The sequence below is a fragment of the Sorex fumeus genome, unplaced genomic scaffold (genome assembly GCF_029834395.1).
Source record: "Sorex fumeus unplaced genomic scaffold, SorFum_2.1 ptg000018l, whole genome shotgun sequence".
Classification (NCBI taxonomy): Eukaryota; Metazoa; Chordata; class Mammalia; order Eulipotyphla; family Soricidae; genus Sorex; species Sorex fumeus.
In genome coordinates this window covers 30,045,768-30,070,060 of record NW_026606075.1, presented here as the reverse complement: position 1 = coordinate 30,070,060, position 24,293 = coordinate 30,045,768, and the positions used below count along the sequence as shown (strand labels likewise).

The window sequence follows — 24,293 nt, the reverse complement described above, 5'->3', positions numbered from 1 at the left end:
AATTAGATGATAAGAGTGTTCTCTACTTAGCGCTTACCAAGTTCATTGTACCTGAGGATCCTTTTTGGGGGGGAGTTTTGGTACAACCCCTGGTACTGTTAGCCCCTGCATCCAGTTGGAAGTTGCTTCTGAAAGTTGCCGGGACACCATTCGGTGCTTTGGATTAAATCTAGGACTCCCATGTGCAAAGCATGCACTGCAGTCCTTTGAGCTATCTCTGTCATCTCTTGATTATGTAAGTTTTGTTTTTGTTTTGGGAGCCACCGCTGGCAGTGCTTAGGACTTATTCCTGCCTCTGCACTTTGGGATCTCCTGACAGGGCTCAGGAAACCATATGTGGTGCTGGGGATTGAACCTGGTTAGTTGAGTGCCAGGCAATTTCCCATACCCTCTGTATTCTCTCTCTCCAGCCCAGTGATATAGTTCTTTTTTTATATATATATATATAAGTTTATTTATTTTTGCCTTTTTGGGTCACACCCAGCAATGCTCAGGGGTCACTCCTGGCTCTGCATTCAGGAATTACTCCTGACGGTGCTTGGGGGACCATATGGGATGCCCGGGATCGAACCCAGGTCGGCCGCGTGCAAGGCAAATGCCCTACCCGCCGTGCTATCACTCCAGCCCCAGTGATACAGTTCTTGACAGAAAAATTGATTGCTGGACCAGAGTGGTATGGTCTGTAGATCTGTATCACCAAGAAGAAAAACAGCAATTTTCTTCTTGAGTATGAATAGAGTTGAAAAGATGTAAATTAGTTATTAAAACGTGTGCTGTTGTTTGTGTTTAATAGTTCTTCACTGGAGCAAGAAAAGAGAACGGAAAAATCCTTGACAACAGTCCAGAGCAAAGAGTGAGTTTCTCATATTATTCTTTTCTGAATATACTCTGCTACGGGTACATAAAAATAAATGAATAAATAAAGTCTCCTTTGCCTTGCCATGCCTGTATTGTTGCCATGACAGGGCCTGCATTGTGGCTGTGGTGGTCGCGTGCATTTGGTGGCAGTGTGTTGGAGATCGCACACTTAGCTGCGCTGTTCAGCCTCCCAGCCACATGTTTATAAGGCAGACATTCTACCACTGACTCTATTCTGGACCTCTTTCCTCCCTCTTTCCCTCTCTTACTCCCTCCCTTCCTCCCTCCTTCTGTCCTATCTCCCTCCCTCCCTCCCCCCTTCCTCTCTTGGTGGGTTTGGGAGGCCCTTTGGGGCACTGGGATAGAACCTGGTTTTTGGCTATATGCAAGGCAAACACGTTCTGCCTTCTGTATTTTAACTTGGACCCCTCAGAAAAGTCTTTGAGTTCTTTTTTTTTTTTTTAAATATACATTTGAGCTTTTGGGTTACAGTTAGTGAAGCTCAGGGGTTATTCCTCGCTCTGCCCAGGTGTCACTTCTGGTAATGCTTGGGGGACCTTATGGAGAATGGGGGAGTGAACCAGGGTTGCCCAATATAAGGCGAGCACCTTAATTCCCTGTGCTGCCACTCCCACCACCTAGAACCTTTCAAACATCAACAGATGTTTCCAATTTTTATTTATTTTTTGGCTTTTTGGGTCACACCTGGCAATGCACAGGGGTTACTCCTGGCTTTACACTCAGGAATTACTCCTGGCAGTGCTCGAGGAATGCTGAAAATCAAACCCGGATCGGCTGCGTGCAAGGCAAACGCCCTGCTTGCTGTACAATCACTCTGGCCCCTGTTTCCAATTTTTATTTTTTATTTATTTATTTTTTGCTTTTTGGGTCGCACCCGGCAATGCACAGGGGTTACTCCTGGCTCTGTACTCAGGAGTTACTCCTGGCGGTGCTCAGGGGACCATATGGGATGCTGGGAATCGAACCTAGATCGGCTGCATGCAAGGCAAACGCCCTACCCGTTGTGCTATTGCTCCAGCCCCCCCAGTTTCCAATTTTTAATATATCATCATTGGCATCTTAGTTGATGTCAGTATAGGCTAGCATGCATTTTATATACTCTATCCCGCAACAGATACAGTTTTGTTGCCACCAGAGACACTATTTTTTGTTACAAATTGTCTTCCATATTAAGTTAGCTTATATCTTAGAAATGTCTTGGAGAGGTCACATGGGAAGTTACTGTAGCCTTATAGTTCAAGACTCAGGGATGGGTGGGAATATTTTGGAAAATTAGCTGCAACAATGGGATTCTGGTTGTTACTTCAAGGGTTATTAAGTAATGATTACTTAGACTCCACATTTAATTTTTTTTTTTTTTGTTTTTGTTTTTGCTTTTTGGGTAGCACCTGGTGATGCACAGGGGTTACTCCTTGCTCTGCACTCAGGAACTACCCCTGGCAGTGCTCAGGGGACCATATGGGATGCTGGGAATCGAACCCGGGTCGGCCGCGTGCAAGGCAAATGCCCTACCTGCTGTGCTATCTCTCCAGCCCCTCCACATTTTAATTTTTTATAAGTATAATTAGATTTTTTTCTCAGTTGGTAAAATATTTTTATTATTTTTGTTTGTTTTTTTTAGCTATACCCAGCAATTATTGAATATTATCTAAGATCATTTGTTCTGTTTTGGTGCTTGGGGTTTTTCTCGGCTCAGTGGTTGAAGGGGGAGGAGGGCTGGGGTTATAACTGGAAGTTCTTAGGGAGTCTGTTGGTATTAAGGATTGAGCATGGACCTCCCAAGTGGAAAATATGTGCTCCAACCATTTGAAATACCTTATGGCCCCGATTGGTAAAAAATTTAAATACAGAGAAGTGTTTTCTAAAAAATATCTATGTTCTCAACTCTAAGAATTTAATGTTGTTATCATATAATATTCACTTCTAAGTTTTCTGACATAGTAGAGTTTAAAGTAAAGGCTTCTCTGTATAACTCCCTGGAGAAAGCCACCAAGACGAATTTGGTATCTGTAATTCCAAATATTTTTATACTGCTTCTGTCTAGTACTGGTTGAGTCTTGGAATATTGTCTTAAGAAAATCCACATTGCTTCAGTTTATTCCAAACTAAAAGTTCTGGAATAAGTCATATGTTACAGACTTTTAGGTTGTGTTTGGGTTAGTAAAACTTTAAGGAAACATAGCCAAGTGGAATTCATTTACTTGTAGATTTTCACCCAAACCTGAGTGTGGTGAGGTGCTCTCCTGGTTCAGAGCTTAGGGGTTGCATCCCAGGGGTACTTGGGTTACACCCGGTGCTTGGGGCTCCCACAGGCACAGCATCATGCCAGGCCTTTGTGTCATCCTCCCGACCCAGCACAGGGGATTTAGTCAGTTGAGAGATATTTGACTTCTTGCTTTACCCCGCTGGTTGTGTAATCTAAAGCAGGTTCTTTTCTCTGAGCCTCAAATGGGCGTGGAAATACTAACCTCAATGGGTTAATAACAAAATTGAATTAATAACAAGATTGGAAAGCTAAGTAACTGTAAGAATGAATTTTGTAGTTTTTTTATAATATCTAGATATTTTAGTCTAATACTTGATTTCAATAGAAAAGAAGAGTATACTATTTCTTTAATTTCAGAAATAGTAAGGATTTCTTGTTGAATGCTGTTAGGTAAAGTGTAAGAAAACCTTACAACCTTGTGCTTATGTACTTAACAGCACGTGTTTTTTAAGTTATAGGGAAAATTGGAAATAGCTAGAAGGATAATCTTGTTGTAATTTATTTTCGGAATTCTCTATATTCAGGAATACTCCCTATCTATCCTTAGGAATTAATTTATCTTTGCAATTGGCAGGCAAGAAAATAAGAATCCTCCTGATACTGAAGATAATGAAGACATAGAAGAAGAGGCAGATGATGGGCCATTGCTTGTTCCTCGAGTGAAGGTGGCAGAAGATGGTTCTATTATTTTGGATGAAGAAAGGTAAATGAAAAATTAAAGAGGGGCTGGAGCAATAGCACAGCGGGTAGGGCGTTTGCCTTGCATGTGGCTGACCCAGATTTGTTCCCTCGCATCTCATATAGTTCCCTGAGCACTGCCAGGTGTGATTCCTGAGAGCAGAGCCAGGAGTAACCGTTGAGCATTGCTGGATGTGTCCCAAAAAAGAAAAAAAAAATCGAAGTGTGGCTTCATGAAAACAGGTGTGCCTCATCTAAAGAGATTGAGTTTATCTGTCACTGTTAATTAGAGTCTGTTCTTTTATTTGTTTTTGGTTTTGGTTTTTGGACCACACCCGGCTGTGCTCTAGGCTTACTCCTTACCCTGTGCTCAGGGATCTCTTCCAGTGGGGCTCTGGGGACCATATGCAATCTTGGGGATTGAATTCAGGTCAGTTGGGTGCAAGTGCTTTACCTGCTGTAAATCTCTACCCTTCATTTAGACTCTGATGGTTATACTTACCTAATGGACATCGTTAAATAGAAAGGCGGTATTAGATTATTTTAGTTTTTGCATTGCTCTGTTTTGTTTGAGAAGATGGTACTGCAGCAAATGTCTTGTCCATTAGCATCATTGTTTAACTGGACATTAGGCTGAGTCATTGAAATGATCACATATTGCCCTCCGGAGAAGTCAGTATTCAAGTTTTATGTATTTTTTTTATATAATTTCTTTTTGCTTTTGGTCACACTTTGCTGTGCTGTGTTTGGGGGCTGCCCCCAACTGATTGCTTGGGGGTGACTCCCAGCAGTGCACTGGGCACCATGTGGTACCAGGTATCAAACTTTGGGTCTTTGCTCAAGCCCTTTGATGTCTCCCTGGTCCAAGTTTTTATGTTATTAACTAATAATATATTCTAGTGTGTGGTGATAACAAAAATACAATGAAATATAGGTTTAACTTGTATTTATTTTTTTTGTTATGGAAAAATTTAATTATACTTTCTGCTTAGTTTCTTAGTTTGGGCCAGAGAGATAGTAGAGAGGGTAAGATACTTGCTTCACATGTGGCTGACCCAGATAGTATCCCCTGCACTGAAGAAGGTTCCCTGAGTACCACAGGAGTAAGTCTTGAGCATAACCAGGTGTGGCAACCAAATCAAACCAAAAAAAAAAACCCAATAATTTATAAGTTATTGAAGTTGCAGCGGGTAGGGCGTTTGCCTTGCACGCGGCTGACCCAGCTGACCCGGGTTCGATTCCTCCGCTCCTATAGGAGAGCCTGGCTAGCTACTGCGAGTATCTCAAACACACGTCAAAGCCTGGCAAGCTCCCCGTGACATATTTGATTTACCAAACACAGGAACAACAAGTCTCACAATGGAGACGTTACTGGGCCCACTCAAGCAAATTGATGAACAACAAGAGGACAGTGCAGTACAGTGCAGTGTAGTGCAAATTTATGAAATTCAGTTGTTTTCTCCAAGTGTATTTCTTTTCTTTTTCTTTTTTCTTTTTTTCTTGTGGGACACCTGGCGATACTCAGGGCTTACTCCTTTCTTGAACTCAGGAATTACACCTGGCTGTGCTTGGGAAACCATCTGGGATACCGGGGAGATCAAACGTGGACTTATGTTTGCAAGGCAAGCACTGTCCACTGTTCTATTGTTCCGGCCCTTTTATTCTTTTATTTATTTATTTTACTTGTGTCTGGTATTGAACCTAGGGCCACATGAATGCAAGTCCTTACCATTGAGCCACATTCTTATCCCTTCAGGTGAAATTTTTGGAAATAATAAACTAGTAATCATTTCATTAAAATGGTGTTTGTATGTGTCTCCTCTAGTTTGTGATGTTGGTTTTATAGTCATTAAATAGTTAAAAGCTTATTTTAATGCTTTGTGTGTAGGAATATAAAGCATAAAATACTTATTTCTCAACGGCGCCTCGGAAATTGGATGTAGGACAGTGATTATTGAATATAGGAGGCAGGCAGAAGTCAAATATTTTTAGGTGACCCAAAGATATTTTACAAATTTCACATAGCTGTTTATATCTTGAAAATAAGTTGAAATTTTTCTGTTTCTATTTTTTATTTCTATTCCATAATTAGGATTTTTCTAATTGTCACAATTTAAGTGAAAATTAGCAGATTCTTAGAAAACATGCATATGTCAAATATTTATTACAGTTCTTATATGACTATCTTGATGAGTTACAAAATGTAACTGTTCAGATATCATTTATTACCTGTTTCCTTTTATTTTTTTATGGATGTACTTAACGTTTTTCTTTCAGTTTAACTGTAGAAGTGTTAAGGACAAAAGGGCCCTGTGTTGTTGAAGAAAATGACCCCATATTTGAGCGTGGCTCTACAACTACGTATTCCAGCTTTAGGAAAAACTATTATTCCAAACCGTGGTCAAATAAAGGTAACAGATTTTTATTTTAAATTCTGTAGGTTATTTGAAGTGAAGTATTTTTAATCTACCTTGAATTACATTAATTCTCTTAAGTAAAATGCAAACTTGAATATTGTTTTGTCTCTAATTTTGCGGGCATGTATGTCCATTTTGCCTCTGACCACGTAATTATCTAATTTTGGTTTAGAAATCTTAGGGGTGAACATTCTGGGCATTTTGTTGGTTTGATTGGGCTGCTCCTGTAAGTAGTGGGGAGACCATGTTGATTGGGAATCAATCCTCTGTCTTCCACTTACAAAATGTGGTCCCCTGGTCCTTTGAGCTGCCTACTGCCCTCATTCTCATCATTTTGATTACAGTTTTCTTCTTTATTAATTCTTGTATAGTAAATTCCATTTTCATGAAAAAGTAGTATTTCTGTTGCTCATAATAATGTTCTAATTTTGGGACTGGGGAGATAGTTCAGTGGGTAGGGTGCTTGCCTTGCAAGTGGCCAACCCAGGTTCAATCCCAGCTTTCTATATGATTCTCTCTGAGTGAAGAGCCAGGAATAAAACCCCTGATCGTCACCAGAAATGACCCCAAAACAAAACAAAAAAAATGGTTGTACATTAGAATTATATAGCAATATTTCTGTAGATAAAACTATACTGTTATATAATACATGTATAGTACTTACAAACACAGTGTTGCTTATTACTTTTTTTTCCCTGAACCTTCCTGGTGATACTCTACTTGGCACTTGGGGCTTGAAGATCCAGTTAATTGACCCATTAATGTTCTACTCTAGCCTGGAGGTGGACATGGGCCACCCCTATGATGCCCAGGGACCATTGGGTGCCAGGGATTGAACTCAGGTCTTCAGTATGCAATGCCTGTGTTCTAGTCCTTTGAGTCATCCTTAATACTTTTTAATTTTAGAAATGATAAAGTGTGGAGTTGGAGAGATAGTACACTTGTCTTTGCACGTGGGTTACCCAGGCTTGATTCCTTGCACTCCATATGGTTTGCTGAGCCTGCTAAGAATAATTCCTGAGTACAGAGCCAGGAGTAAGCCCTGAGCATTGCCAGGTGTGGCCCCAAAACAAAACAAACAAAAATAGATAAAGTTTTTGGTCTGGGAGATATGTCAGAGAGTTGGTATAAATGCTGTGTATGCAGGACCCCTGGGTTTAATCACTGGTACCACATAGTTTCCTGAGCCACCTGAGTACTGATCTGGGAGTAGTCCTCAAGCAATGGTGGTGAGCCCACCCCCACCGCCCTATATCCCCCCCCAGAAACAAACTTGAATGGTGTTCATAGATCCTTGAGATTCTTGTTCGATGCATAGAAATATAACTATGTACCACTTGGTCAGCCTTGCTCTTCAAGCCTGTGTTCTCCCTGGAACATGTATCTTGCTTGTCTTGATACTTCTTTTATGACCTATTTCTACTCTGGAGAATCCTGGGTTCCCTCTCAAACATGGACTTCCACCTCTCTCCCCTCACATCTTTCTAAATAAGTTTCAGTAAAATCCATCTTGCTTCACTAAAAATACAACACACACACATATATTTGTGCATGATACAGATATTAACAGATATTTATAAGATCTATAAAAGATATTCTATGATTAAGGATTTATTGGCCTTAAATAAAAATGTGTGTTAAGTACTATCTTTTGTTTTTAACTCAACATATACTTTAATTGATTAAACGTTTTTCTTTCGAAATACTGAATTTTTTACTTATACTAATTCTCTTATTTTCACAGAAACCGACATGTTCTTTTTAGCCATCAGCATGGTAGGAACTGACTTTTCTATGATCGGACAGCTTTTTCCTCACAGAGCAAGAATAGAAATTAAGGTAAACTAAACCTATTTTTTTTTCTCATACTAAGTTCATTTTCACTTAAGTTCATGGAGGGGCTGAAGAGGTGGTATAGGAAGTGAAGCTCTTGCTTTATATGTGGCTGCAGCAGCTGTGACCCTCGTTAAAATTCTCACCTCCACATTTGGTCCCTTGAGGTCCACCAGGGACTATTCCTCGGCACAGAGCCAGGAACTACTACCCCTGAGCATCACTGAGTATGGCCTAGCACCTTCCCTCCAAAAATCACCAAACTTTTTGTTTTGTTTCAAATTTTGTCAGTAAGGGGCTAGAGCTATAGTACAATGGATAGGGTGTTTACCTTGCACGTGGCCGATCCAGGTTCGATTCCCAGCATCCCATATGGTCCCCCAGCACCGCCAGGAGTGATTCCTGAGTGCAGAGCCAGGAGTAACCCCTGTGCATCGCCAGGTGTGACCCAAAAAGAAAATAAAAATCCAAAAATATTAAATTTTGTCATTTGAGCCACATTTGATGCTCAGGGGTTACTCCCTGAAAATTTTGGCCCTGCAGGCCATGCCGGGCAGGCATTTGAACCTCTGTGCGAGGCCCTTGTAGTTTAGGGCTTCTGCAGCATGGCTCAGGACTCCTGAGGGCCCCTCCTGTTTGTTCTTGGCCAACTATGCAGGCAGTGATATGTGAGGGCCTGAGGACGTGCCGGGGGTTAGCTGGCCACCCTTGCAGTGCTTGGGGGCCTCAGCAGTGCTGAGCTACCCTGTGGTGCCTGGGATTTGATTTGCTGTCAGCCACATGCAAAGCGTGAGCCTCTGTACTGCCTCTGTAACCCTGACCACCTATTTTTATTTGGGGAAAAAATTTTTTTTTAATTATAGTTTAGGTACCATAGTTACACCTGTGTTAGAATTTATGGTATTGATGGTGCAGAGTTACCGCACTTAACCTGGGCCCCTGTTTTTCAGCTTTTAATTTCTTTTCTATCTTCACTTTTCCCCATTGTCGCTGCTGGAGTTGGGCCCACGAAGGTGCTCACCCAAAGCAGCGTAGGACCTGGGCAGCAGCTCATGTCATAGCTGCCCGCCTGCCTGTGCTTGGCACACTGGGAAAGTGTAGGGATGAGGCACTCGTGCCCCCGAGCCATTGCCAGCCCCCTTCATGCTCTTAAGAAGTGTAATCTTGGTTTGGGTGTGAAAATTACAACAGTTTTGTTTTGTTTTATTGATAGAATAAATTTAAGCGTGAAGAGAAAACCAACGGATGGAGGATTGACAAAGCATTTCGTGAGTATTCAGATCTCTTTCATGATACAGTGTTTTGGCAATCCAAAACAACGGCCAGTCTTTTGTCTTCGATCCTGTTGTGTTTGCTGTTTGTATTGTCCCTCTGTTGTCAAAGGAAGGGAAAAAGTAGAAATTTTTTTCTCACAGTTCAGGGCTGGTAATTGATCACAGATAGATAAATAAGAGGCTACAGAGGAACTAATGGTGCCTTTTCTAGGTGTTCTTTATTCTGAGGGAACTAATTAAGGTGTTGTTTCTGAAAGATAGAATACATGCAGATAATGCCTTTCAGGGTGAGGTAGTTCAGTGAACAGTGCTGACCACTTGCTGCATATGGTTGTTGTTCTACCATTGGGCATTAAGGGTATAGCTATGCAATGCTCAGGACAAGTGGGAATCCTCCTTTTATAGCATGCTAATTTCAGGTAATTTTCCTGAAAAGTGAGTGAGTAGATGTTTTTTTTAAAAAATTTATAGTCGGGAAAATTCTTTGTGAGAAGGTGACATTTGCATTTGTATCTTTTTTTTGTTTGTTTTTTGTTTTTGGGCCACACCCAGCAATGCTCAGGGATTACTCCTGACTCTGCACTCCAGAATTACTCCTGGTAGTGCTCAGGAGACCATATGGGGTGCTGGGGATTGAACTCTTGTTGGCCACATGCGAGGCCACATGCCTTACCCACTGAACTATCTCTCCGCCCCCAGTGTCCATTATATTTTAAACAATATTTTTCCCCAGGGCTGGCGCAATAGCACAGCAGGTAGGGCGTTTGCCTTGCACGGGGCCGACCCAGTCGGCACAGGTTAGATTCCTCCGCCCCTCTCCGAAAGCCTGGCAAGCTACCTGTGACGTATTCAATATGCCAAACACAGTAACAACAAGTCTCACAATGGAGATGTTACTGGGCTCGCTCAAGCAGATCGATAAACAACGGGAGGACAGTGACAGTGATTTTTCCCCACTGTGTTTTTAGCTATAGAGCTTGAGCAAGGATTTGACTTCTGTAGTGGATCATTCTTGTTTGTTCGTGGATTGCTCTGTGTGATACAACGCTGTGGGTGGGTTTTTAGTGGCCCGTACCAGAATTCATTTACTTTTCTCTTGGCTGTTAACATTGAAGAGTATATAGTTGATAGTGAAAGTGTTTTGATAAAGGCTTCTGGTGCTAGATAGGCTTTTAAGGACTTGTTTATCATTCTGGTCCACCCTTCTCCAACTCCTTCTTTTTCTCCCCCTCCCCCTTCCCTTTCACTTATCTTTCCCTTCCCTTCCTTCCTGCCTCCTTTCCTTTCTTCCCTCTCTTTCCACCCTTTCTCCTCTTTTTTGTTGCTCCCTAACAGTCTGGGGAGTGGCTGTATTAGTGTAAATAGGGTTGTCCATTTTCCTGCTGATAAACAGCCCATTTGCCTTGATAGTTACAAAACAACTTGAGTTTCCCTCGGTTTTGAAAGAGTGAAAATTTGAAGTTTCTTTTTCTTTTTCTTTAAACAGAGGAAAAGCGTCCTTTTGACTTCGATTTTTTTGCTCATTTGCTTCAGAAAGTTCTTGCTGAAGAAGAGAAAAGAAAACAAAAGTCTGTAAAAAGTCAGCCTTTAAAGGAGAAGAAATCTTCTAAACCACAGAAAAATGTCAAAGGTACCAATTTCAAAAGAAAGGGTATTCTTTTGCTTAATAGTATCTTTAATTGTGTCCCTCAAGTCTCTGAGCATTCTTCTGTAATTCAGGAAATTGAGAACCTTGGGGCATGCAGCTAAAGGGACTTGGTCTCTTTTTTATTTTTATATTTTTTGGCTACTTTTTTTCCTATTAAAATACATTTGGTGTAACATTGTAGAAATTTATAGTGTTCAGCTTATTAATTAGATACATTTTATAACATTATTATCATTGTTTTACATTTCTTTGGTTGTTTGATTGTGAGGGCCACACTGGTGATGCTCAGGGCCTCAAGGGGCAGTGCTTGGGGACAGGTGGACCTACAGTGTCGGTGCCAGGCAGGTCCCTTACCACCTGAGCCACATTTCTACAAGGATTGCCATTGTAGGAGTCATTAGCTTCTGGTCATGCTGTATAATCCTCCTATGGTATTAGTGGTTGGAATCATTAAGTTCTCTCTAGTCTCTTAACAGATTAATACTGCATTAACTTTATTCACTATATTGTACATTGAGTCTTGCAGCTATTCATTGCAATTTACTTTTTTGGCGTTTTTTTCATTGGGGGTAGGTAGGTGTTTGTTCTTGGGCCATGTCTAGTGGTGCTCAGGAGTTATCCCTGAGCACAGCTGGGTGTGGTTGAAAGGGAAAAAAAAGAACCCGGAAACTATGATAACAAGGGTATTTCAATGGGCTAGAGCACATGCTTTGCATGCAGACAGCCTATATTAATTTCCCAGCACCACATCTGGTCCTCGGAGTACTGCCATAGGCCAGGGCTAGCCTCTCTACATCGTTGGCTGCTGTTGCCTGCAAGCTACAACAAATCCAGCCAAACCAAATTCAACCAAAAAAGCAAATGGAGTACATTAAAATAAGAAACATTTTTTACTGCAAAAGAAATGACAACTAGAATAAAAAGACACCCCACTAAGTGGTATAAAACAGTTTGATTACTACACATTTGATAGAGGGTTGATGTACATATGTTTATAAAGCATTTACAAAACTTTACATCGACAAAAAAACTCTTGTGAAAAAATGGAAAGGGTGCTGGTGCTTGTGGTCCCCCAGGTTCAGCCAGGAGTGAATTCGAGCATAGCTAGGATTAAGTCCTGAGGCCCCAGACTAAACAAAGGGTAGGGTGGTAGTTTTGGCTCTTCTACCCCCCCCCCCCCCCCCCCCATATATTTGTGTGTGTGTTTTTGTGCCACACCCAGTAGTGCTTGGGCCTTACTCCTGCACCTTTGCTTAGGGATCACTCCTGGTGATGCTCGGAATACTATATGTAGTGCTGGGGATAGAATTTGGGTGAGCCACCTGTAAAGCAAGCACCTTATTCCCTGTACTATCTCTCTGGTCTGTATAATTTATTTCATCGTTCTCTGTTGGTCACTTTGGGTTGTCATTTTTTTTTTTTTGAGTCACACCCAGCGATGCACAGGGGTTACTCCTGGCTCTGCGCTCAGGAATTACCCCTGGCGGTGCTTAGGGGACCATATGGGATGCTGGGAATTGAACCTGGGTCGGCCGCGTGTAAGGCAAACGCCCTACCCACTGTGCTATTGCTCCAGCCCCTGTCAGGTTTTTTTGTTGTTGTTCTTGTTGTTTTTTTTGGACCATACCCAGTGATGCTCAGGGGTTACTCCTGACTCTTGACAGTACTTGAGGAAAAATATAGGATGCGAGGCATTGAACCTGAGTTGGTCATGTGCAAGGCAAACACCCTGCCCTGCTTTACTATTGCTCTGGCCCCTGTTTGTCATTTTTTGCACAGATTTCTTAGAATATTTATCGTCCCAACTTTTTAGGATTTTTTCTGTCGGTCATTATCCATATTTATAACCAGTTCTTGTATTTTTAGTGAAGAAAGTTACCAGTGAAGGAGTCAGTGATGATCTTGATGAGTCTGTGGGCAATAAAGTTTCAGACACAGAAGGACTTCAGAAAGATGCTCAGACAATTGAAGAACAGTCTTCAGCTTCATCGGAGCAGGATTTGGAACAGGGTGCACCAGAGGCAGACCTAAATCAAAACAAAAGGAGAAAGAAGAATCAGGAGGAAAGTGGCAAACAGGCAGTCAAAAATCATTCAGAAAATACCACTGCTCAGCCAGCGCCATCTGAAGAAGAGAAACAGAATGGTAAGTTTCTTCCATGTTGTGTTTTTTTTTTTTTGCTTTCTGGATCACACCCAGGATTGCTTGGGCGACCATATGGGATGCTGGGGATTGAACCTGGGTCAGCCACATGCAAGGCAAATGCCTTACCCATTGTACTATCATTCCGGCCCCAGTTTCTTCCACTTTTTAGGATGGCATGGTTGCTCGACAAGACGTGCTATAAGTAAAATGGAGAGTGACCCAAAGGCTTGCCTTCTGAAAGTAGCCCTGAGTGACATTTATTAGTTGGCCTTATGTTCATGGTATTGAATGAAATCATATATATTAAATTGATCGTAAATTGATTGTTATTATTATGTTTGATCTTGAGGCTACACCTGGTGGTGCTGGGGACTACTGTCTCTGTACTTGAGGGAACATGCAGTGCTGGCCATTCAGTCTGAGGACCCCATAGGAAAAACATGTTCTGTCTTCCAACGTGTTGAGCCATCTTCCTAACCCCTTTCATTTTAATATGAAGAGCAGAAGGTTTATTGTTGGGGGAAAAATACCTCCAGAGTTAAATGATAAGACTTTTCTCTCTGGAGTTTGACTCTAGACTTTAATACAGTCTCTGTATTTTCGTTAGCAATGATTAGAAGTTACATGCTTATAATTAAGTGTATATTCTTGTATCTGTATGAAATCACAGACTTTCATTGTATTTCTCTAAACCATTGTGTACCTGTTATAAGTTCGTTTGTGTTTGGTTTTGGGGTTACACTCGGCAGTGCTCAGGGCTTATTCCTGGCTCTGCACCCGGGCGAACCTTATAGAGTGCTAGAGACCGAACCCTGGTTGGCTGCATGTAAGGCAAGTGTCCCACCTGCTGTATTATCTCTCTGGCCCTGTAATCTCTTTAATGTCTGTAGAAGTCATTGGAATAAATTGAAAAAAAAAAAAAGCAACTACTTTAGAATGTAGACATAGTAATACTTAAGAGTTGCTAGGGAGGGGCTGGAGCGATAGCACAGGTGTAGGGCGTTTGCCTTGCACACGGTGAACCAAGTTCGATTCCCAGCATCCCATATGGTCCCCTGAGCACTGAGCACCGCCAGGAGTAATTCCTGTGCATTGCCAGGTGTGACCAAAAAAACAAAAACAAACAAACAAAAGAGTTGCTAGGGAATGAGGATTAAGAATTTGGACAAGTCTTTTTGTTTTGTTTTGTTTTCGGGCAATGCACAGGGTTTACTCCTGGCTCTGCACTCACGAATCACTCCTGGCACTGTTCAGTGAACAGTGAGCAGTTTTGTGTTAAAGATTTGGACTGTTGAGCTTGGGGATATAGTTGGCAGTGTAGAGGAACTGCTCCGCAAGCATGAGCCGGATTGTGATTCCTAGCACCACCCTACATTGCCTGTAGTCCCAGTGAGACTGAGGTGGGTCATCCCCGGTGCCCTAGTGAAAAGTGTGCCATGTCTGGTGCAGCATAATCAAGTGTGTTTGCGCTAAGGCATGTGGTCCCCAGTGAGCACAGCAGCTGGCTCTGTGACCTCTGGTCATCATAGCAAAAGCAGCAAGTCATCAAGGGAGGGGCAAAAGCTAAACGATTAAACTTAAAAGCATGTTTAAAAGATAAAATGGAACCTTTGAGGTCAAGTGAAGCTTGGCAAAGATTTCAGCCCTTGTATTTACCAAAGCATATCCTTGAGCATGTCACGTAAGATTTTTGAGGACCTTTTGCGGACCATTTTGAATATTACATGCGGAAATGTAGCTGATGGAAGTAGCTTCTTTTTGCTGTGAATCAGTACATAATAGCTGCTCCCATGTAATTAATTATGACACAGAAGAGATTTGAGCAATATTGCCAAGTCCACTTTTAGTTGTCTAAGCAAGCCTAAATAACAAGTCAGTTTAAACGCTTAAAATTTAAGGAAGATTAAGATAGTTTAGACTTTAATTAAATCTGATCTGATCCTCAAAACACAAATAATTTGTAAGCTGATTAAAGTTTCTTTCAGAGGCCAGAGAGATAATCGTGGGTAAGGTGATTGCCTTGCACCCAGCTGATCTGGGTTTGTTCCTCAGCATCCTATATAAGTACCACCAGGAGTGATTCCTGGTGTAGAGCCAGTAGTAACCCCTGAGCATTGCTGGGTGTGACCCAAAACCAAAACAAACATACAAAAAATTTCTGTGCCTTGCATATAGTAACTGAAATATGTTAAATAGATTACAATTTGTGGGAAGAACCACTGTTATGTAAAATCTTTCATTTTTGGGGGGGGGGGGGGGATGGTCACACCCAGCGATGCACCAGGGTTACTCCTGCTCTGCACTCAGGAATTACTCCTGGCGGTGCTGGGGGACCATATGGGATGCTGGGAATCGAACCTGGGTCGGCCGTGTGCAAGGCAAATGCACCACCCGCTGTGCTATCGCTCCAGCCCCAAAATCTTTCATGTTTTAAGAAAGGTTTTCTGGGGCTGGAGTGATAGTACACACAATGGGTAGGGCGTTTACCCTGTATGCAGCCAACCCAGGTTTGATCCCTAGCATCCCATATGATCCCCCTCGCACAGCAAAGAGTGATTCTTGAGTGCAAAGCCAGGAGCAACCCCTGAGCATCACTGGGTGTGACCCCGAAAGCCAAAAAACAAACAAAAAAAGGGTTTCTGTTGTCAGTGTTTAGAATAATTACGTTTTTTGTTCATAGATAAATGTCAGCCTTTAAGGCCTGAGATAAATGAAGATGATGGCAATAAGGAACAGGTGCTTTTCTGCATTCAGAACTCAGAAGACATCAGTTTCTCCTCTGAAAAAGTGGAGAAAAGAACTGATCCTATTCTGTCTTTAAGGTATTTATTTTATCTTCATAAGCCTTGTTTATATCTTTATCAATTTCTAAGAAGAGAGGTTGAAATCTCCAACTATGTGAATTTGTCTGTTTCTCTTTCCAGTTTTGTTTGTATTTGCTGGGTTCTCTCTGTGTATAGTACTGTGTTCTGTAGTCCTGTGTTTACTAGAACATACTTGTTGAAACATGCCTCCCTGCTTTATGTAAATGTTGATTAACATAGTAGCATGTCTCCAGAAATGTACAAATCAAATGTGGGTATAAAAATCAAAGAAAGCCCTGTTCATTTTTTGACTTTTTGGGCATTTTCCCAAACCTGTTTATTTGTGATTGCTGATTTCTCTGAAGGTTTAATTTTTCTGTAATGTGGAAGAAAAGTCCAGAAAGATAGAAAAATCCAGAATAGGGCTGGGGAGATTGCTCAACTGGTAACAGCACACGTGCATGGCCCTGTGTTTGGTACCTGACACTTTGTGCCCTCCAGAATTACCAGGTAGCTCCCCAGAATCGCAAAGCGCTACTGGAGATGACCCTTAGTTTTTAAAAAATAGGCCAAAATGCTCATTTTGATTCTTCATAATAAGAGGGATTTTCTTCTAAAATGTTGGTTTTTGTGTATTTGCCTTTACCATCTTGATTCAGGGGTGGGGTTGGGAGGAGTCTATGAGGGCCTTCCTGCAACGGGGTGTGGCCATACAGACCGGGAGTCTTTGAAGGCTATACTACGAGTGGCCCTAGAAGGCTACTCAGTGCCAAGGTCAGACCCAGCGCTGCCACTCAGCCCCACCCCTGGCCACAGTTCTGTCATTTTAAAAATTGTTTAAATAGTGTAGAGGTAAGCATCACTGAGAATCCTTTCCCTCTGATGTGTCTTTTTCCTCAATAGTCAGCAGGATGCTATGTCAGTCAGAGGCGAGACCTTGGAATCACATGCTGCAAATTCCCCTCCATCAGATGTCAATGTGGAAGACTTGTGTGAGCTCAATGTTGCTGAGGGTAGTTCTACAGAAGAAAGAACTGTGGTCGTGGAAAGTAAAACACTGTAAGTATTCTACATGGTAGTTTGAGAAATGATGGTAGCACTGCTTTGAGGCACGTCAACAGCATTATAATGTAAATTCCTTACATTATTAATCAGAAATGTGATATCAAGTTTTTTCGGATTTTTTTTTTTGTTTGTTTGTTTTGGTACACTCCCAGCGTGCAAGACAAGCGCCCTACCTGCTATGCTATTGCTCCAGCCCCAAGGTTTTTTTTTTTTAAATATAGGAGTACTGCTATTTATTGAGCCATTGATTAAGCTGATTGAGTTGGGCATGAACTCCACATTACTTTAAAAATAATTTTTTTTAGTTGGATAGCGGGCAGGGCGTTCGCCTTACAAGTGGCCAACATGGCCAACCCGAGTTCGATTCCTCCGCCCCTCTCGGAGAGCCCGGCAAGCTACTGAGAGTATTCGATATGCCAGACACAGTAACACCAAAGTCTCCAATGGAGACGTTACTGGGCCTGCTCGAGCAAATCCGTGAGATAGACCATTACAAAGCAGTTCATAATTGGGTTTCAGTCAACAATGATCCAGCACCCATCCTTCCACCAGTGTACATTTCCCACCACTAGTGTTCCCCATTTCCCCACCACCACCCCCCAGCCCCTCATCTCCCACCCCGAGCCTCCCTCTGTGGGAGGCACTTTCCTTATTGCTCTCTCTTTCCTTTTCCTTTTGTGCATTATGGTTTGTAGTACAGGTGCTAAGAGATGATGGTGTTTGTTCGGGGCATTGGGTATTTTTATTGGGACATTAAGGCTGGAGTAGCTTTTCAATTGGGTGGCAACTTTGGGATGTGGATGTGACTGCCAAATCTTCTGGAAGTATAGGGAGGTGGGGAGAGGTAGCCCATCCCGACCCCGATAAGGCCTGAAGATTTTAGTCACAAAACCCGCATAACAGAATTTTCAGCAGATTATATCTTGCTGAGCTCTGTCCTGAGATGGTGGAGTCAGGCTGGGAGTATGGTGGCGATTTTGGATCGTGGATGCAAGCAGCTGCTGGGGGCTCTGCTTGGATGGGCACAGGCCAACTTACACCTCAGTCTGTTTAGCCATGCATGGGTATGAGATTAACTGTGGCTTTTGATCTCTTTCGAGATTTATTTATGAGTCTCTGAAGCGAAGGTCAGTTGTAGAGATTACAGGGTAGCAATGGAGCTGGTTTCTGCTGCCAATGCTTCCATGACTATTGGGAAGTAGGGGGAGGTAGCCCATCCCGACTCTGAGAAAGTCTGAAGATTTCAGTCACAAAACCCGCATACCAGAATTTTCAGCAGATTATATCTTGGTGAGGTCCATACTGTGAGATAGTGGAGTCAGGCCAGGGATATGGCAGTGTTTTGGATTGTGGAAACAAGTGGTTGCCAGGGACTCTCTGGGTGGGCCACAAGGCCAACCTGCGCCCCCTCCCCCCACGTCCAATATATCCCAGTCTGTTCAGCCATGTGTGGGTTCGCAATTAACTGTGGCTTTTGATCTCTTTTGAGATTTATCTATGGGCCTCTGAAATAAGACCAATAAGTGAGCTTCTATAGCTGAGCCAGAGGTGGTTTGTGGACATGGCTCCCCCATACCTAACTTTTGGCCACTTAATTTCTTGGTAAACTTGGTGCCAGGTTGTTGGGGTCTAGCCAAAGGCACAGTGGCAATTTTGGGGTATCAGGAAGCCTGAAGGCACCATCAGGCTGCTGAAGCGTTTTTATTTTATTTATTTATTTTTTTACTTCAGATTTCATTATAGAAAGATTCTCTTTTGTATCTGATGTGTAATAATTATGTTTTGAGACCAGAATGATAGTACAGTAGATAGGGCATCTCGTTCGATTCCCGGCACCCTGCATGGTCCCCTGAGCCTACCAGGAGTTATCCCTGAATGTAGAGTCAGGAGGAATCCCTGAGCACTGCCAGGCATGTCCCAAAAACCAAATAAAAATACTGACATTTTAGCAAGGGAGAGTTAGTAACTTAAGATGAATTTCTTTCTTTCTTTCTTTCTTTCTTTCTTTCTTTCTTTCTTTCTTTCTTTCTTTTGCCACATTTGCCATGATACCATAGTGTCATAGTACTGCTGGGGAGATTGAACCCCAGGGCTTTCATGCAGGATGTTTGTTCAGCCCTCTGAACTATCCATTTATCCTTGTAAAATGATTTGAAGCCTAAATATTTGATATGAGATAGATTGTACTTTAACTTAGTTTGAGTTCTTTTAGGCTCTTATTTTTACAGTAGTAAATTCGATATTTGTGACTTTATTTTTATTTTTTTAATTTTTTGGCGTCACACCCGGCAATGCACAGGGGTTACTCCTAACTCTGCACTCAGGAGTTACTCCTGGCGATGCTCAGGGGACCATATGGGATGCTGGGAATAGAACCTGGGTCAGCTGCGTGCAAGGCAAACGCCCTACCTGCTGTGCTATCTCTCCAGCCCCCGATATTTGTGACTTTAAAGGGATGATTATTTTTTCTAGTATGTTGACAGTTATTAATATTTTTAGACAAACAGAATAAAAGCAGTACAAGAATGTCCTCAAGAAATATCTCAAAATATAGCACAGCGGCAGGGCGTTCGCCTTACAAGCGGCCAACATGGCCGACCCGAGTTCGATTCCTCCGCCCGTCTCGGAGAGCCCGGCAAGCTACCGAGAGTATTCGATATGCCAGACACAGTAACAACAAAGTCTCCAATGGAGACGTTACTGGGCCCGCTCGAGCAAATCGACGATCAACGGGAGGGCCTTTACCTTTACCTTTACCTTATTCCCCTCATATGGGCTTAAAAGGTAATGATTTTATGAATTCTTAATTGTTATTTACTTTGAACAAAGCATGTTTATATAGAAAATTATATATTATATTTTTTAGAGCAATAATACAGCAGATAGGGCACTTGCCTTGCATGTGACTGACCCACGTTCGATCTCTAAGCACCACAAGGAGTGCTGTCAGGGGTCAAACCAAGGGCCTCACACATAGAGAACATGTATTCTGTCATTGAGCTATATCCTTGTTTATTGTATAATATATCATGGGTATTTTGTACAAGTCTTCTTCTTTTTCTCTTGTGCTATATTTGCCCATATTGCAGAATAACTCTTGATGTTTAAGATTGGGCCTACTTCTGGCCTTGCGCTCAGAGATCACTCCTAATGGGTTCTGGGAACCTTATCAAGTGCTGAGGATCAAACTCTGGTCAACCATGTGCAAGGCAAGTGCCCTATCTGCTGTCAGGTGCTCTAGCTCCAACTTAAACTTGACATTTTAGCAAAGGGGAGTTAGTAACTTAAGATGAATTTCTTTCTTTCTTCTGATTGAACAAGGTTGTTATCTCCTCACTAGTCACTCTTTTTCAATTTTCTTTTTTACTGTAAGTTTAAAGGTGTTCTTAAATGTCTCTAAATGTTTATATATATTATATTGTAGTGCCAGGAATTGGGCTGGAGCGATAGCACAGCAGGTAGGGCGTTTGCCTTACGCGCAACCGACCTGGCCGACCCAGGTTTGATTCCTCTGCCCCTCTCAGAGAGCCCAGCAAGCTACCAAGAGTATCTCACCCGCACGGCAAAAACCTGGCAAGCTACCCATGATGCTTTCGATACGCCAAACACAGTAACAATAAGTCTCACAATGTTACTGGGCCCGGTCAAGCAAATCGATGAACAATGGGAGGACAGTGCTACAGTGCCAGGAATTGAATTCATGAGTAGGTTTTAAAAACTTTTCGTATGAAAATATCTGTATTTTGAAATAATGTTAAATTTTTTAGGGAAGCTGATCAAGAGGAAAATCTTAAACCCAAGGTGAGAGGACGACTCCAGAGACCTAAACCCAATTTATCAAGGGCAGTTGGGAAGAAACCAGTTCTTACACAAAGCAAAACACTTGAAGAGAGCAAGAGTTTACATCCAGAAACTTCCGTTGAAAAGGTATACAATAAGAGGCTTTATGGAAATTTATATTACTTTATCCCTGAGTAATTTGGAATTAGAATGTCTTAAGTTGTATTTAGGCAAACATTTTTGTAGTTTTTTTTTTTTTGGTCATTAAAATTACTTTTAGACTTCCCATGGGGTCCTGAGCCTTGCCATTAATGGATGAGCCAGGCTCATTAACTGGATGAGCCAGGCCAGGCGGTTCGGTACTCAGTGACACAGTGTGATCGGTGCCTGGCAGTGTTTCAGGATTAAATGGTGCAGGGATGGAACTTCGGCTTCCGGAACGCAAGCCACGTGCTCCTCTGGGCTTCGGGAATGCAAGCAACTGCTTCTTCATTTCCTATACTTTTAGCCTAAATTTATTGTTTCTTATTTAGGCTTTCTTGGTGTTAGTTGATCTTTTCTTATCCGAGGTTGATAATAGCATCAACTTACCTACTAATAACTTCTCTTATTGTGTATATTTGGATTTTCTATTTAAAACATTTTTGTAAATAGGACTTTGTTAGGAAAACAGGTAGTGAGTAAAATTTTGGAGGTGATGGAATTAATGGAGCAAAGACTTTTGAATACTTTTCTGGCTCCAGTTATGCATGGTTGAACTGACATTCAAAAAGGTAACCATTTACTTATTGTTGTGGAGGCCCACCTGACAACATACTTTACTGTTTGAGCCATATCACAGGCTCGAAGTGAATCTATTGCTCAGAGCCAGAAAGAAAGCTTTCAGTTTCCTTATATCTCTGGTAACTTTGTTATTATCATTTTGTTTTTGATAATGTACTTTTCATTTAATTGTAGTTATGTTATTATTATTGGTTTTGGGGCCACACCCAGCAGTATTCTGGGTTTACTTCTGACTCTGCACTCCGGGATCACTGCTGGCGGTGCTTAGGGTACCATATTAGGGTGCTGGCTATGTAAGGCAAATGCCCTCCTCACTGTACTGTTGCTCTGGCCCTGATAAAGAACTTTTTAAAAGCGCCTGTTTATTTTTTCCTACTTAAGTGAGGAAAAAATCATTCTTTATTATCATTCTTTCTATGTGATAGTTATAATCTTAAATAATAATCTTATAAGTATAGTTTAATCATAAATTTTTATATTATTTAAATTTTAAAAAAATGGTGGGGCCAGAAATAGTACAGGAGGGAGGTAAGACACTTGCTTTGCATGTGGCATTTCACTGCCATGACTATTGTCCAAATCCCTGGCATATTTTTTGGAGGTGATTGTCGGGACAGGGGCACATCTTGTGCTCATAGCTTACAAGGATCACTCCTGGCACTGCTCAAAGGACTATATTCAGTGCTGAGTATCAAACTGGGGTCAAGCAAGTACCTTAAACCCTGTATTATCTCTCCAGTCTCCATGAAAATGCACAGTTTTAAGACTCTTAATTTATATTGGCAAAAGGATTTCTAGAAAAGCTATACCAATTAAAAATAATTTTTATTGGTTGCGGTTTTGTGATTTACAATATTGTTAGTGACGGCGTCCTTTGTACATAATTCCAACATCACACCCCTCGCCAGCATACCCAAGGCTAATACCAATTTGTACTTCTGTCAGTAATGTATGAGATGTTTTATAATATTTTTATCTGCATTTAGAATTAAAAGACTCTTCTAAGTAAGAAATACAGAAAAATTTTACTGCTTTAATATCCATTTTACTATAAAGTTTGAACTTTTTCATATTAAATGGATTAAATGTAAAAATTGAATTTATAGAGTAACATGGAAAAGGATGAAGTGAATACAGTTGACATTTCTGGAATGGAGAATACAGAGGTAAAGAATGCAGATGTTGAGACTGTACTGAAGTAAGTATTTAGAAAGTAATAAAAATAGTAACTCTTTGGGATAACTAATTTGTTTCCATTTCATAGTGTTTCAATTTTATTTTCAGCTAATGTACATACATAGTTCTTTTGTGTGTTTATGTGTGTGTGTGTATGTGGTGCCAGAGTTTGAATCTAGGGCCTTATTCATGTGAAGCGTGCATGTCTGGCACCACATTCCCATTTTTTACTATGAAAGTTGTTGAAACATAAATAATGTACTTAATGATTATAGAAATGATGGCATGGGTTCATTGAGTTAGTAATTAAATTTCTCCAATTTACTGACAAGATTTTAACAAAGGCTTGTTAGATAAATTACTGATTAATGTTTTATGTTTCTGGTTAATTTTATTAAGATTAAAGGGGCTTCAAAAGGGGACTTTTGTTTTGGATAGGCTTCTAGAGTAGGCCTTTCTCCAGTATGATTCTGGACTAATGGATTCTGGGCAGTACCTGAGGTTTATGCCATGAACTGTCTTCTTTTTACTGAAGACATAAATTCATAGTAGTAACCTAGTGGGGAATGGTGGTATATGCTTTTCAGGTGTAGATTTTTCTAATCTTATAATGAAAGTTCAATTAAAAGTTGCTCTTTTAAAAAAAATGACAGTTCCAGGATTATATTTAGTATAGTTTCGGAGTAGAAGTAGGAATGTATTTGAAGATGTTTTTGAGGACATTTGAAACTTGCTTCCTGTTTCAAATGGTTTACTTGTACTTTACTGGGATATGAGAGTACTGAACATAAGCAATTATTTGATTTTAATATAAACATTGACTTTATCCCTCTTTAATTTCTGTAGTTCGAGTGAAAAAAATTGTCCACAGGAAGATGACGAACCAAAGGTTTTCAGACCTGCACGACCACTAAGGGGACGATTGCAGAGGCCGAAGCCAAATTTAAGTAAAGCTGCTGAAAGAAAAGAGACTCCAGCATCACAGGATAAAAATGGGGCTGAAAATGTAGAAAAGAGTGAAATTCAACCCTGTGTTGATAGAAATGTAAGTACTTTGCTTCGTTCCAGTTTGTTTTTGCGTGTTTGTTTGCTTGTTTAATAAGTGCACGTTTCTTTTACCCTTCTTTTTAAGCAGTGGCACTATACAGTTTTTTGTACATTTTTATTCCACTATAAGAGTAGTATTCTTAGCTAGTAGGATTGGTGATTGGAAAGCTGTGGGACTCATTTACATGGTGGGCCCTCTGCTTTCACTCCACCTCCCATTTTGGACTTGCTGTCTTCCATCACTCAGTGGGTCTTCGAGTTACCCTTTCCTTTGGAAATTAGCTGTGTATGTATATTTATTAATACTGGCTTGGATAATAAAAATTTAAAAGACATCTACTAAAATATAATTTTGGAAATATGGAGTCTACATTTTAGGGTATTTGCATTGTAATTAGTTTCTGTGAAAAGGATCTAATATGAGATTTGAATTTTCTTTGTTATAATTCCCAAGGGCTATAATATGATTATAATAATCAGAAGGTGTCAGTGAGATGG

General features: G+C 41.1%; 1 protein-coding gene across 1 annotated transcript in view; it reads left to right on the top strand.

Moving 5' to 3' along the window:
• The window catches only part of BDP1 (B double prime 1, subunit of RNA polymerase III transcription initiation factor IIIB), a 76,229-nt gene that overhangs the window by 5,780 nt on the left and 46,156 nt on the right, over positions 1-24,293 (top strand). The window contains exons 4-15 of the mRNA XM_056112415.1: positions 794-853; positions 3,720-3,848; positions 6,101-6,234; positions 7,985-8,079; positions 9,287-9,341; positions 10,834-10,977; positions 12,862-13,140; positions 15,821-15,962; positions 16,848-17,003; positions 20,777-20,936; positions 22,679-22,770; positions 23,595-23,793. Of these exons, the coding sequence (XP_055968390.1) occupies positions 794-853; positions 3,720-3,848; positions 6,101-6,234; positions 7,985-8,079; positions 9,287-9,341; positions 10,834-10,977; positions 12,862-13,140; positions 15,821-15,962; positions 16,848-17,003; positions 20,777-20,936; positions 22,679-22,770; positions 23,595-23,793 (1,645 nt within the window). The remainder of the gene's footprint in view (positions 1-793; positions 854-3,719; positions 3,849-6,100; positions 6,235-7,984; positions 8,080-9,286; positions 9,342-10,833; positions 10,978-12,861; positions 13,141-15,820; positions 15,963-16,847; positions 17,004-20,776; positions 20,937-22,678; positions 22,771-23,594; positions 23,794-24,293) is intronic.